This window comes from Alexandromys fortis, unplaced genomic scaffold, assembly GCF_014885135.2.
Source record: "Alexandromys fortis isolate MF-2015 unplaced genomic scaffold, M_Fortis_MF-2015_v1.1 scaffold_32, whole genome shotgun sequence".
Lineage (NCBI taxonomy): Eukaryota > Metazoa > Chordata > Mammalia > Rodentia > Cricetidae > Alexandromys > Alexandromys fortis.
The window spans coordinates 11303922-11319360 of NW_026067938.1; the positions used below are offsets into that span (position 1 = coordinate 11303922).

A 15439-nucleotide genomic window follows, 5' to 3' on the forward strand; every position below is an offset into this window, starting at 1 on the left:
CATTTCTTTTTTTTTTTTTGGATTTTTTGAGACAGGGTTTCTCCGTAGTTTTTGGTTCCTGTCCTAGAACTAGCTCTTGTAGACCAGGCTGGCCTCGAACTCACAGCGATCCACCTGCCTCTGCCTCCCGAGTGCTGGGATTAAAGGCGTGCGCTACCACCACCCGGCTCAATCATACATCTTTTCCCGGTGTGAAGGCAATGGCTTACCAATTCTTATCCAAATTCCACACTATAAGTTCACACAGGCATCATTATTTATTTTACAAATTCATAAAACTGAAATATTTATTAATTCTAAAACTGTTCTTGATAGACATGAACACAAACCATTATCCTAACGCTTTAAGAGGTTAGCACAGAAAGACAGAAAATTTAAGGTCAGCTTGTCTTGCTTCAATACCAAATCAAACTAAAATTCTACCTCTTCCTGAAAAAAATAAAACTTTCTTAAAACTTTTAGATAAAATAATGCAAGGACATAGACTTAAAAACTAACTTTAAGTCTCTTTCTTGTTTTTAGTTGTTTCCTTGATGCAATAGGTAGTTCTGGTTGTCTTAGAACTCACTACGTAGACCAACTAGGCTGATCTTGAATTCAGACATTCACCTGACTCTCCTTTCCAGTGCTGGGATTAAAGGTGTGTTACTATAACTGTCCTAACTTTAAGTCTTAATGGTTATAACCACCTAGTGCTTCAAAGAGGTAAAAAGAATGTTTATCTAACAGTCTACACAATGAGAACTTTACTACTCAGTACATTAAAATAGCTTTTCTGGGTATGGATGCATGGTTCATCAGTCAAGAGCACCTGCTGCTCTTGCAGAAGTCCTGAGTTCTGTCCTAGCATGTACATTGAGCAGCTCACAACTACCTGTAACCCCAGTTCCAGGGAATCTGACACCCTTTTTGGGCCTGTGCACTTACGTGCTATACATACATACATTCAGGTACATATACACAAATAAATCTTAACACAGTAGACTGTCCTCTAACCTAGGGTTTTTCAAAGGAGACTCTCAGTAATAGCAATGGGATCATGTGGGACCCACTCAAATCTTAAGGATAATAATTTTAAAGGTAGAGGGACTTTGTGTATCCATTTTTTAAAAATCAAGCCAGGTGACATGTTTACTAAGGTTTGAGACCCATTGGGTTAATTAATGTTATTTATAAACTTAACTATAGAAACTAATTACCACCAGGTAGTGGTGGCACACACCTTTAATCCCAGCACTCGGGAGGCAGAGGCAGGTGGATCTCTGGGAGTTTGAGATCAGCATGATCTACAAGAGCTAGTTCCAGGACAGGCTCCAAAGCTACAGAGAAACCCTGTCTCAAAAAAAAAAAAAAAAAAAAAAAAGGGCAAGCAAGAAAGAAAAAGAAACCAATTACCTGAGACTCACGAAGTTGATTATGAAAACGCTGGATCAAATCATTCAGTTCTTCATTTAGTTCAGATGTGATGCTGACTCCAGATAAGCTTCCTGTAGTTTCTGTAACAACTAAAAACAAAATCAAATACTATATTCAACATACAGAAGCAGCAAGCTAAGTATAAAATTTGGACAAGGGGAAGCTCAACCTAACATAATCTGAAAATTATCTTACTTATAGCCAATTATTTTATTAGAAGTTTCCATCTGACGTAGAAATAAAGAGACAACTGCTAAATTGTAGGAAAGTGTTTTCAATCTCAACAAACAAGGCAGGCTAGTATTCCCAATTACTAAATGTGACTTATTAGATTACAGCTAGGATGGCTCTATTAGTTTTTTTAGATAGAGGGTACAGAGGGCAAATCGGCATCCTGAAAAAAACACAGCTAATGCTGACAGGTCTTTACCTCTTCCAAGAAAACCAGACTATATTACAGAAATGGCAAGTTTTTCTACAAAGGACAGACTGAAAACTATCATGGCTCCCTGGAATACAGTTCTTGTGTTGCCTATCCATTTCTGCCATTAAAAGGCAAAAATCAGCAATATGTACATAAGAATGGCAGTGTTCCATAAAGCCATGTCAATTACACTAGAAAACCATAGGTTTTATCATCCTTATTAAAAACAAGCAAAACCCAGCCGGGTGGTGATGCGTATGCCTTTAATCCCAGCACTCGGGAGAAAGAGACAGTGGATCTCTGTGAGGCCAGCCTGGTCTAGAATGATTTCCAGACAGATACATGGTGAGACCTTGTCTTTCCAACGTTAAAAGAAGGCACAGCTATAAAATGTTTTTTAAAAAAATAAAATAAAATAAAATACAATAATTTTCTGCTGGAAAAAAAAAAAGAAACAGATTCCTAGTATTGAAGACTGAAAGAAACCCTTTTCTAGTCTAAACTTGTGAAAAACACCAAAATTACAACTTTCCAGACAGAAAGAAACACACTCTCCCCAAAGGCAGGTGGTGTGCTGTGTTTCTGAACACATAAGAAATGCTAACTCTTGCTTTCATCATTTTCTTCAGTAAAACTTCATAAGCACAGTAGCAAAAGTGTTTTAAATTTATTAAGCTAAAATTTTTGTTGATAAAATATATAAAGTTCAAATTCAATTTCCTGGTTATAGTCTTTTATTGCAATTCATGGTAGGATATTTTTATAAAAAAATTATTTGCATATTTTAACCTAGAATTAAATTGATTTCTACTAAAATTCTGTATAGAGCCTAGCCAAGCCAGAAACTGTCATTTTCTCTATAAAGCCTTAAGCAGTCGCCTACAATGCTGATGATCAAATGAAATGGTGTAAATTCAAGTACTCAAAAAGATTACAGAAACGAGATTGGGAACTCTGGGAGCCCCACTGCTCCATGAGGTTTGCAGGCAGTTAGTGGGCAGGACAGAGACTATGATGCAGGAGTACAGCCGAGAAGGTTAGTGTCCATAATCCTGTCGATAACCCCTCACTCACATTCCTATGAGTAACTCTTATGAAACTTATGTCACCAAAATAGCAAATAAAAATGGCATAATTATAGTGCTCAAAGATAAATAAACTATGAGAATTGATGAGAAAACTAAGCCAATGGAAGAAATTATTATATCTATCACTTTGTGCCCCAAAATACATACAATTGTTATTTGTCAATTAAAAATAAAGCTAAAAAGAAACCTAAGCCTTATTTTTAATAAGAAACAATCTTATTTTTATCCTAATGAAAGTTTGAAGACAATAAGACAAATTACAAAATTAAAAAGCTTAATACTAAGCAATTCAGTCGTCACTTAAATGATACACAGCTCTGAGGCAAAGAGGGAAAAAAAAGAACATTTTCTGAGTCTCACAAAAACTAAGTATAATAGCAGTTTTAAAAGCTCATATGTAAAAACATGCATCTAATTGAAATAACAGAACTACTAATACTGACCACTAAAGTTGCTCTATTAATCTGCTACCTTATTAGACTTCTTTTTATCTGTTTTTATATTCTCCAGGTGCTAAGGACTGAACTCAGGGCAGACTTAAGCATGCAAAACTGCAGCCCTTCCCACTTCATTTTATGAGATAAAAGTCCCACTATGATGTATTGGGGGAGGGGTCTGTATACACACATGTACCTCAGAGGTTGATGATACTGGGTATCTTTCTTAGCCTCTCTCCATCTTATTTTTGAGACAAGATTACTCACTGAAACCAAAGTTCATCAACTGGCTAGACTACTGGACCCCAGGGATCCTCCTGTCTCTCCCTTCCAGTGCTGGGGTCATAGATGTATACTACTGCCCTTGGCTTCTATGTGGTTACTGAGGATCTAAACTGAGGTCCTTATGCTTGTGAGACACACACTTTACCAACTGAGCCATCACCCCAGACCCTAAGGATTTTTGATCCTCCTGCCTCAGCTTTCTGAGTGCTGTATTCCAGGTATTATGCCACCAGCTTTATATTGCAAAGCTGGTTCACATAAGATTTTTTTTTAAAGTTTCCTTGGAAGGCAAATAAAGAACAGAAATTTTAGATGAGGAGATTTAAAACAATGAAACAAACAAACAAACAGGAACTCCCCCAAACTGGAAGCAAGAGCATCAAGAGTCCTATCATTCTGATGTTAAAAAACAGTACTACATACAGGCCTGTCTCTTTTACCTCTTAAAGGTACTCTCTGATGAAAAGGAGAGCGAGCTGTCTGTCTGCACGGTACAGTATGATAGCCAGGAGTTGTTCCTGCAACTTTTTCTGTATAACCAGAGAAAAGCATAGGACAGAGTAAGCCTTGCTTGCAGGTTGCTACACTAGTTAATAACCGAGATCTGATTATATAATAACAGCATTCATTTTGCAATAGTTAATGAGCCTTTCTTAGAAAAATAATATTCTAAAACGGTTGCATACCAGAATCATCCATCACAGCTATAGCTTGCTCTGCTTTATGTTGCAAAGCTAGAAGAGCAGCTTGCCGTCCCTGTAGAGCTCGCAGCTGCTCCTGCTGTTGTAACATTCTTTTTAATAAATCATGTTGTTTCTTCAAATTTTCTGTCTCTTCTAAAGGCTCTTGTTGATGATCTCTGGCCTGAAAAATAAGACCAATAATACTCAATAATACTTATACCTGACTGTTGAAATTCATGGTCCTGTCCCATTTGCCAGTGGCAAACTACAGCAAAGATAATAATTTTGATTGAATACACAACTCTAGTTTTAAAAACTTAGAAAGTTGATATGCCCCACATTAATAATTAGGTAACTTCACAGTGAAAAAACTATGACGAGGAAATTTAAAAAAAAAAAAAAAGACCTTACAAAACAGAAGGTTGAAAGTCTATGAAGGCAAAAGAGCTGCACATATTACAGATAAAAGAATAGGGGAGCCAGTTACAGATTATAGAGAATTAGTGCTCCAAAACAATTTTTTCTAAAACAAAACACTAGGTAACAAAAATTTCTATTCCATACTAGAAATGATTTTTAACATATACAACCAAAACAAATGAGAACATGTATGTGTGTGTCGGAGAGAGAGAAAGAAGACACCAACTTACAACCAAGGTGAAGATTTTTTAAGTACATTTGTTGATTATCTTATGTAAAAAGGCCTAACTGAAACACATTAAGTACATAAGAAAGCAGAAAACTTTATTTTCTATCAGATATCTTTATTAGTTTTTGACTTTTAAATTATGCCTATTTAGTAGAGTTTGGAGTATTAAAACACCTCGCAACTTCCCCAACACACTAAGTACTTATCGTCCTTTCTATATGCAACAAAACGAATTGAAGCAGAAGAAACTAACAGTGGGACAGGAGAGATGGCTCAGCAGTTACGTGCAATTGCAGCTCTTGCAGAGAACCCAGGTTCTATTCCCAGCACTCACACAGAGGCGCACAACCATCTTAACTCCAGTTCCAAGGGATCTAACACTCACTTTGACCTCTGTGGGCGGCAGACATGCTCAGGATGCCCATATATACATAGGCAAAACACTTAACCATGGAAAATAAATCAATCTTTTAAAAAAAAAGAATTTTAAAAAGAAGTAATGACCAAGTGGGCTGGTGGCATGACTTAGTGGTAAAGTTCTTGCTTAGGAGGCATAAGGCCCCTTGTGTGTTTAAAAAGAAAACAAACAAACAAAAAAAATACATATACAAAATTTAAAACACAACTGAACAAAACTAATCAAAGACAAAAATGTAAATAAAGCTCCCAAATAATAAAATTTAAGCCCAATTATAGAAGAAATGTATATTTTAATGGTATTCATCAATATACCATCAAAATATTTCAAAGTTCTATTATTTAATCCATTGACATAAAATATTCCCTTTAATATACTGAGATTTGGTTTTAAATTTGCCACATTAACAAATTTTTGTTGAGATTTTTAAAATGATTTCCCACTAAAATTACTAAGGCGAGTCAGTGATTTCTTATGTAAAAATAAATGCACTGATCTACTTTCACTGGGCACCCGTGATTTCTAGAGAAACCACAGGGAAAACAGACAGCTCAAGAAGTTTCCTTCTGGATGACATCCTTCACCAGTGCTACACAAAGCCTCTTCCATCTACCTCCTCCCAAGCAGAACCAGAATTATTGTACATAAGAATGGGTAACTATGACAACATTTTACATTGTGACTTAGAAAAGAAAAAATATAAGCAAACAAAAAGGCATATATAGCCTCCAGTTAGGTACTCAGAGAAAAACTGGAGTTTGGTGGAAATTAATGACTGCTATCAACATTGATATATATATAATGTACATTTCAGATTGGTATTTATAATCAATTACAAAAAATGTTGAGAAGCTAGGTAGCACATCTCAGTACTTAAGAGGCATAGGCAGGTAGACCTCTGTAAGTTCAGGCCAGTGTGGTCTACATAGGACCCTAGCCAAGGTTACATACAGTAAGACCCTTTCTTGAGAAAAAAAAAAAAAAAAAAAAAGAGGAGGAGAAGACAAATTGAATTGCTGCCTTATAAGCATAAGAACTTGAGCTAGATCCTGAGAACCTTTATTTTTTAAAAAGGCCAAGCCTGGTAGTTCCCACATGTAAACCCAGCTCTTGGAAGGTGGAGGTAGGCAGATCCCTTGGAACTCATTGGACAACTGCACTAGCCTACTTGGCCCAGTTATAGGCTAGTGAGAGATGCCAGCTCAAAAAAATATGGTGAGAAAGTACCTGAGGACTGATACCCAACGACATCCGCTGACAAAGCATGGGTATACATGAAGAGCCTCTTAGTTACATAATACAAAATGTTAGGTCTATAAAACCCACCAAAAAATTAGAACCAGCCTTTGTAGATAGATGTGACTAGAATACCTATTATTTCTTATCAACCTGTAACTCTTAGGGGTACTTTCAGCTTCGAATCTAAGGTAAGACCTCAAACCTTTTCCTCTATTCTTCAAACATAATACATTTCAAAAGGCTGCTTAGGAAGGAAGAAGCAGGAGGGATGTGGAGAGTGACAGATTCTGTAAGCAGAGAAAAATCAAGTCAGATGGATGGACTTAAGATTTTAATTAAAATCATTTTTGAAGTATGTATTAGTAAGCTACATTGTAATGACCTTAAGAATCAAGACTATGGTTGGCAGGATGGCTCAGTGGATTAGAGAGCCTGTCACACTAAGCAGTAAGCCTGATGGCCTGAGTCAATCTTCAGGACCCACACAGTAGAAGGGAAACAGTACTGGTTGTCCTTTGAACTCCACGTGCATGTTGTGGTCTACCATAGGCATCCACACACAAAATAGAAATTAAAACAAAAACAAGATTAAGGATAGTTGAATTGGAAGAATTTAAGTTTAAGATACAGTAATTCTTATCTGTAAGAATACTTTCTTACGAGACTTAGAAACAAAGGGCTTCAGACGCAGAGGATGCAAGATGTGACCGCCTCACAGTAAAAGGTACCAAGCCATGTAGCTAACACAGACAAAGATAATGGCTTAATGTAAGATGTAAGAATTAATTAATAAGAAGCCTGAGCTACTAGACCAACCAGTTTATGATTAATGTAAAAAAGAAAAGAAAGAGAAAGAAAGAAAAGAGGGTTTTTGTTACATTGCAGAGGAAAAAGAAACTTGGCCAATGTGCTGTAGTGCCCATCAACTGTAAAAAATAAGATGACGGGTTTTAATGGATATCTGCTGAAGTTCACATTCATTTTCTCCCTTTCAATACTATTAAATCAAAAGATAACCAGGAACTTTTCTGTTCAGAGGGAGTACCTTTAGCTTAATGCTTTGTATAATTAAAGACGCTTTTGTATAATTAAAGAATAGCACAAACTGTCAAAGTATTTGCGGTTAAATTTTGTCATTTAAGCATCAATATATATATTATAAAACTACAAAACAAAATAAAAATTAATGATAACAAGCTAGTAATAAAACTTACAAACTTATTCTTGTATACTCTAAACTATTACAATGGTCTTTTGCACTTGCTAAAAGGACACACACGCTTTTACAAATGCTATTTTATACAAATGTATTGGAAGAGCTACACAAACAGTTTTCATCACTTATCTTGAATGCCTTTATACAAATCATGGAAAACTAAAAAAAAAAAAAAGAACATTTAAATCAAACACTGAAGAAGAAAATCTAGCAACATACTAAAATATCAATGAGTAAATCAACTAAACAAGAGGGAGGAAGAGAAAAGATTTTAAAAAGTATACAAATACAACTCAAACTACAAAAAAGGCATTTTTTTTTCCTTTAAAGATAGAAAATCTAAAAGCTTATATTATTTTCTTTTTCTCTAATGAACTATAATAAGACAAAAATTTAATGTATAATTCTAATTTATAAACAATACTATTATAAACAAAAGCAACCCTCATTCGAGGTTTAAGAATGTTTTATATACTATGAAAACTTCAATAGCAAAAAAGAAATTATGATTCTAATCCTTTATAATTATAAATCAAAGTTAGTTACCATATTTTATCCATGCAGAGGTATATTATAAAGCAAAAAAGAAATAAAAACACTTAGCAATAGCATTTTACTAAAGCAAATTACAGGATATTAATGGTATTAATAGAGTTAAGAGTAATAGCAGTTAACAAAAAAGCAAATAAGGAAGAAATAGAAATAAGAACTGCTCATTTAAAGACTTCCCAAGTTACCATTGTGAAGTATACCTTTGAGGGAAATCCACGTTTTCGGCTATATTTCCTATCAGGTTTCAGTTCCCTGTCATTCTGAGGAGCTCTGCCACCTTTCCCTTTTGGATTTGTAGTAACGTCAATGTCTGAAACCTGTTCTTGGGAAGCTGAATTCCCTAGTTTGTCCTCAATGCAGGGCCGAATTCTCAGACTAAAAGATGCCTCCTTTATTAAATAGTGTAGCATATTAATTTCTTAACACAAACTCCTGTTTAACATATAAGTCAGCCTTGTAAATAAATGCAAAAATGTCTCATTCCACTTTTTAAAAAATTTAACCCAAACCCACCCCCAAGAGGCAATAAGTTTAATTATACTTTTAAGTTTCTGTAAAATAAACAGTTGCTTATTAAATTCAAGCAAGCATTACATCCATGACAAGTTCCAAGTGTGCAAAACTGCTAAAGCGTATTTCAACATTTATTCTGATATATAACAATTTACAAAAGGTCATAACTTTACACAATTATGAAGGAAATTCTCATCACAGTTAACACTTTGGATTTGAGAATGTAAATTACAATCAATTATACCATTTCTCATACTTCGCTGTTAAAATCCTTTAACCAGCTGACCCCGCAACCCTTCTGCTTCTGCTGGTATGTAAGGGAGAAATTTTTCGCATCACTATGAACAGAAAACAATTTCCCACAACAGAATCCATTTTTCAAAAACTGTTTGGACCAAGCCCCCTGATTATTTCCTTAATACAAAGAAAAAAGTTCAAATTTGCTATCTTAAAAAAGTTTAAACAGGAAAGATAGGGAGGAGAAAAGAAGCAGGTAAATTTTGTTGAGAAGTAATAAAAGGAAACAAACCCTCAAATCCCTAATGCTGAATGGTATTTTGAAATACATTACAAATCAAAGATACAGATGCTCATCCTTTCAAAAGCAAAGGCTTACTAGCACTAGGTGTTTAACAGTTACCAGTCCATAATTATAGTGCTGTTTCCATAGCGCAGGGTTATCACATGCACTTCAGACCATCTGTTAAATAAAATGCTTAAAAGCAAAGCAGTTTTGAAATTTACTACATTTTATGAACTAATCTATCTTACAACCTTTTCTTTAAATTACTATTTTTCCAAGGGAACAAATGTTTTTATTAACTTTATAATCAGAAACCACAATACTTTTTCTTCTCTAAGAGTAAATAATGTCAATATTATTCTGTCTTATTAGGTTTTATTTCAACTTTTTATACATGTAGCTTTGCTATAATACTATACAGGATGTCAAAGAAAAAAGAAAAATCTTAGCACATTTGAGATGAGTCCTCACCAGCAAATCAATGTGGAAACTTCTCCAGCTTAACATGCTTAGTAATCCTGAGTATCTGAGGCTCTCAAACCTGCAAGGAATTCTAACTTTGTCAATGCTGCTTAAAATTAGGAAAGCTGTGCTGAGCAAAACCAACTACAGACATTTCTGTACAATGACAGTCAGAATTAACTAGGTTTCCAATTCAAACTTTTAAAACTACTTTTAATGTTACCAATAAAGCTTTCAAACTTCCATGCTTAGCAACTAAATATACCACTAACAATTTGAGGGTTTCTTTCCTGGAATATACTTTTTATTAAAGAATGCCAAAAGCTGTCATCTTGAAAAATGGAGGAAAGCCTTAAATCTTCATTTCCAGAACTTTATTACCAAAAAGCCGCTTACCGTGGTATCTGAAGCTTCAGACTGCACATCTATGTTTAGCGATGTGCTCTCAGCTACAGAACCAGATCCCACAGCTGAGTCTATAGTCCGAACATCCTCCTCCTCATTTTCTCTAGCCTGAAATATTTTAGTGGTATAAATCATAAAACTATTAAAAAGGGCAATAAAAATGTTATAATGGATGGCACGATTTTTGAAAATATGTTAACTCCTCTGGAGTGGCATCAGAATATCGTCAATATATGTACATGGTACATTCTAAAAAAGAACAACATATATCACTTAAAAAGTCAAAAACTTACAAGGATTTTCTGGAGAAATTTCATATATGACTTTTCTTGTTCTTTAAGGTGTTCTATTAGATGAGTAAGGCGCTCAACATTAGCAGATCTTTCATTTTTCTCCACAAGATCTTCTCTCATAGAACTAGCTTTTGTAATATAGTCACGAATTTGAACAAGTCTGCTCACGATCTGCAGGGAAAATATTAAAAAGAAAATTAAGAATGTCAGTATACAACATATAAAGCCGATCATAATTAACTTCACAGCAATAGTATTATACATTTTTATTTCAAATGAAGGTAAATCAAGGATATATCTAGGTCTGCCACACATATTTATGTATGCAAGAAAATCTGAATCAAGCTTAGATTTTAAAGATTAAAACAAACTTCAATCATCAATTTAAAATTTCAAAATTATTTTAGTTTATATTATCTGAAAATTGGATCTATTATAAACTTTTATTATTGTTGTAGAGATAATTCTGTTTGCTTTTTTGTATCTGTGTAGTTGAGTGCCATGGTGCATGTGGAGGCCAAGGACAACTCCCATGGAGTTGGTGTTCTATTTTATGTGGGTTCAAGGTATTGGATCTTTAGACTTGCAGAATGTAGACAGCAGAGGAAGCCCTAAGTTAGTGAAGTTGTGAGTCAATATGTACAGATCAAAAAGGCACAGCCATGCATAGGACTCCAAGATCTCATACCCATGAAATACTGGCAAAGGCAGTGGTAAAGCTTTCCCCAGGAACCCAACGTATGAGTGTTTATGGTCAACTAATTAGTGTGTACAAGGACTAGCAACTGTGGCTTCTTTTTCCCAGAGAGTTACAGCCTGAGCCCACTCACTTATAGAGGCCGCCTATCAAGACTGGTTAACAAAGCTTAACCATGTGCTGTACCTAATAAACACACTCAGACTGAAATTCGGATTAGCAGAACCCCACTCATCCTGCTATCCTGTCCATGTGTCTGTCCTTCCTTCATTCTTTTACTACCCCCAGTCAGGGTTCTAGGCCCCAATCAGAGCCCCACCTGACTCTATTTTCTTCACTCCCTTACCACCCCTAGTCAGGATACCAGGCCCCAAGCAGTGCAGGTTGTTCCACTAAGCCATCTCTCCAGAACCCGAAATTTTATTTATGAAACAAATTGCTGAGAAATTATGTACATATTTCACATGGGGGTGGGAGCATGCTTGCATGTCTGCACACATACAACAAAGGCACATGTGGAGATCAGAAGATGAGTCTGTGGTACTGGTTCTCTCCTTGCATCTCTACATGGGTTCCAGGTTAATCACAATCAGGTTATCACAAAAAGTTTATGCAGTAAGCACTTTTACCCTCTGAGCCATCTCACTGTCCCTAAATATTCCGTTTAATCGTTATATTTCTTTATAAATAATTGGTAGTATCATAGAAACTTAAAAGGACACTTTTGAAAATATTTTCCAAAAATATCAGCATTGTTTTATTCTTTTTTCATGATTTACTTTATTTTTAATTGTGTATGTGTACAAAGGCAGGTGCATTTGAGTAAAGGAGTCTGTGAAAACCAGATATATCTGATCTTCCTGGAGTCAGAGTTTCAGGGGTTGTGATTTAATGTGTCCAAAGTGTATGCTGGGAACCAAAGTTGGGTCTTTCATAAGAGAAATGTGAGTCCTTCACCACTGAGTGTCTCTCCAGCTCTAAAAGCCATGTTTGTTTTGTTTTGTTTTTTTAATTTTTATTTTTTTGGTTTTTCAAGACAAGGTTTCTTGTAGCTTTGGAGACTGTCCTGGAACTAAAGCTCATAGATCAGGCTGGCTTTGAACTCACAGAGATCTGCTTGCCTCTGCCTCCCGAGAGCTGGGATTAAAGACGTGCACCACAAACTGCCCAGCTCCAATAGCCACATTTGAATAAAGTTCTTTAAAAAACAAAACAAAAATCATACTGTTTCTAACCCTGCTTTATTAAAATTAGCAATTTAGTGTTTGAAAATCAGAGCTTTAATGAACATGAATATGTAATTTCCCAATTACATATTCATCTAAAAAGTAAAATATTATTCTATTTAAAATATATGGAACATCCTCCTGAATATTAACCTTCATCAGGCGATGAAAGGAGACAGAGACAGAGACAGAGACCCACATTGGAGCACCGGACTGAAATCTCAAGGTCCAAATCAGGAGCAGAAGGAGAGAGAGCACGAGCAAGGAACTCAGGACCGCGAGGGGTGCACCCACACACTGAGACAATGAGGATGTTCTATCGGGAACTCACCAAGGCCAGCTGGCCTGGGTCTGAAAAAGCCTGGGTTAAAACCGGTCTCACTGAACATAGCGGACAATGAGGACTACTGAGAACTCAAGAACAATGGCAATGGATTTTTGATCCTACTGCACGTATTGGCTTTGTGGGAGCCTAGGCAGTTTGGATGCTCACCTTACTAGACCTGGATGGAGGTGGGTGGTCCTTGGACTTCCCACAGGGCAGGGAACCCTGATTGCTCTTTGGGCTGACGAGGGAGGGGGACTTGATTGGGGGAAGGAAAGGGGAGGTGGTGGTGGGGAAGAGACAGAAATCTTTAATAAAAAAATAAATAAATTTAATAAAAAAAATAAATAAAATATATGGAACATTATTGAAGAGGGCTAGGGGAAAAACTAATTCTATTTAACTGAAATTCCTATATACATAACCTAATACTTCTTCAACATCTTAAGGTTTATACTTTGAGATCTGCAAAACCACCACCCAAATAATCCCATTTTACTACCTGGCTGCTCTCCATTGCAGGTTCTCCTCGCCCATCTTCTTCAGAGACTTGACAGTTTTGCAAAAGGTCATTACTTAAAGCAGAAGCAAACAGCTCTTTGCATTGTGCTGATGCAGTCGCTTCTCTCTTTGGAAGACTTGGAGTAGCATCCTTGCTCTTGTTAGTATTAATCTGCATAGGTAAAAAGTTGAAGGGCTTTCGGTTTTCACTAAGCTGACGTTTGTTGTTAGCCGCTGTTGCTCTACCTTGAGAATCACTTCCAATACTTCTCTATACACAAAAAGGAAACCAAATCAAACAAACAGTAATCTTTCAACAATTTTAAAAGATTTCAACATTCTTAGTTACAACACTAGGCAAGGTTTTATAAAAAAAAAAGTTTTGAAAAAGCTTCAGATCTACAAAATCCTATTAAATTATCAAAATTTGATTGCTCTCTTATTCTCATTTTTTGAGATAATTCAAGTGATAAATACAAACAAGGCTAGTCTCATTAGTAATGTGGGCTGCGTTATAATTCATATTGCTTAAAAATTTTTGTAGGTGTTGACTCCAATAAATCAGTATTAATTAATAGGCTATAAACACAATGAATTAATAGATTATAAGCATAATGATTTGTCTACATGAAACACTACTTGAAAAAGCATTCAGTTTACCACTACCAATGCAGCTGAGGTAGATTGTTTCTAAAGTATATTTTAGGCCATGAGTTTAGTCCCCAACAACAACACACACACACAATCAGTTTTCTATCTAGCAATGTGCATGTAGCACATTTACATAATACCTGGTCATTTACACCATCACTGCCATATTAGATTTGAACCTACTTTTCTGCATGTTTGGAAGCCTCTGCAAAATTCAGATATGACAATAAAATACCGGTAAAAATGCCAGCCAAGAGTTTATTATCAATTCTACTTGCCTTTAGATCTAAACTTTATTTTATTTTGGTGATTATAAGTCAGTTTTATTCTAAACTTTAGATAACCAAGCACATTCACAGTTATCCAATAAATGTACTAAACTTAGTAGCAATATCCTGTCAGCAACATCTACTCTGATAATGAAGTATCTTAAGCTAGCTATTAGAATAGTAATAGCCCAGAAAGACTTTTGGCAAATGTAAAAATACAACTTTGCTCCTATCCAAAGACAGTACTATCATCAGTATTTAAAACTCTCTCCACACATACAGAAACTTTTAATTTTACCAATCATTTATTCTTAAAACATACTACTTATTCCATTTCAAGTATTTCCCATGGTTACAACTTATTTTGAAAAGAATTCACAAACCTGATCTAAATCACTGAAGTTTATCCGCTGTTTAAGTTTCTCTAGTTCTGCCTGCTCTGGAACAGACATCTGAGTCATATATCTACTATGTGGAAACGTATGTGGAATCTTTGTTCTTCGCCTTCCAACTCCTGGTGATGACTCCGGAGAAATATCATTAGTTACCCTCTTATCACTTGCTACACCAAACTTTTTCTTATTCTTTTCTGATGATCTATTGGCTTTCTTCTGTTGGCCACCCCACTCCTTTAAAAAAGTAAAATCAAAAGTTAATCTGACCTATATCAAACCAAGAAAATAATTTGGTATGCTCAAAAAACCAAAACAACTTTGATCTGGATATTAAAACACTAAGACATTTTTCACATACAAATACTCTCTTTAGAGGTTTATTTCTGTCAACCCATTTTCTCATTATTATATCTATTCTAATATTACAGCTTAGCCTTTAAAAAGTTTATTACCACCTATTATAGATAACAAATATTAAACTCCAAATCCCAACCCGCAAATCAATTTAAGTATTTTCAATCGTTTCTTTTTTGTTTGAGAAAAAGTCTTCTCCTAGTTCAAAATGACCTTGAACTCACCATATAATCCAGGTCAGCCTTGAAATCCTGATTCTCCTACTTCAGTCTGTCAAGTTCTATAAGACTACAGAGATATTCAAAAGCAATTCTAAAACCTATTCTTTCTAGCCATCTGTTATGATACATATCTATCATCTCAACCCTCAGGAAGCTGATACAAGAAGTTCAAAAGAATTAAAAATCAGCTTCAGCTA

The 15439-nt window shown here is 35.3% G+C and overlaps 1 protein-coding gene across 1 annotated transcript in view; it reads right to left on the bottom strand.

Annotated features, from left to right (window-relative positions):
- Pcm1 (pericentriolar material 1) overlaps positions 1 to 15439 on the bottom strand; it is a 93882-nt gene that overhangs the window by 64013 nt on the left and 14430 nt on the right. The window contains exons 3-8 of the mRNA XM_050147268.1: positions 14656 to 14901; positions 13354 to 13623; positions 10604 to 10774; positions 10302 to 10418; positions 4337 to 4514; positions 1372 to 1505 (exon numbers count right to left, since the gene is read on the bottom strand). Of these exons, the coding sequence (XP_050003225.1) occupies positions 1372 to 1505; positions 4337 to 4514; positions 10302 to 10418; positions 10604 to 10774; positions 13354 to 13623; positions 14656 to 14901 (1116 nt within the window). The remainder of the gene's footprint in view (positions 1 to 1371; positions 1506 to 4336; positions 4515 to 10301; positions 10419 to 10603; positions 10775 to 13353; positions 13624 to 14655; positions 14902 to 15439) is intronic.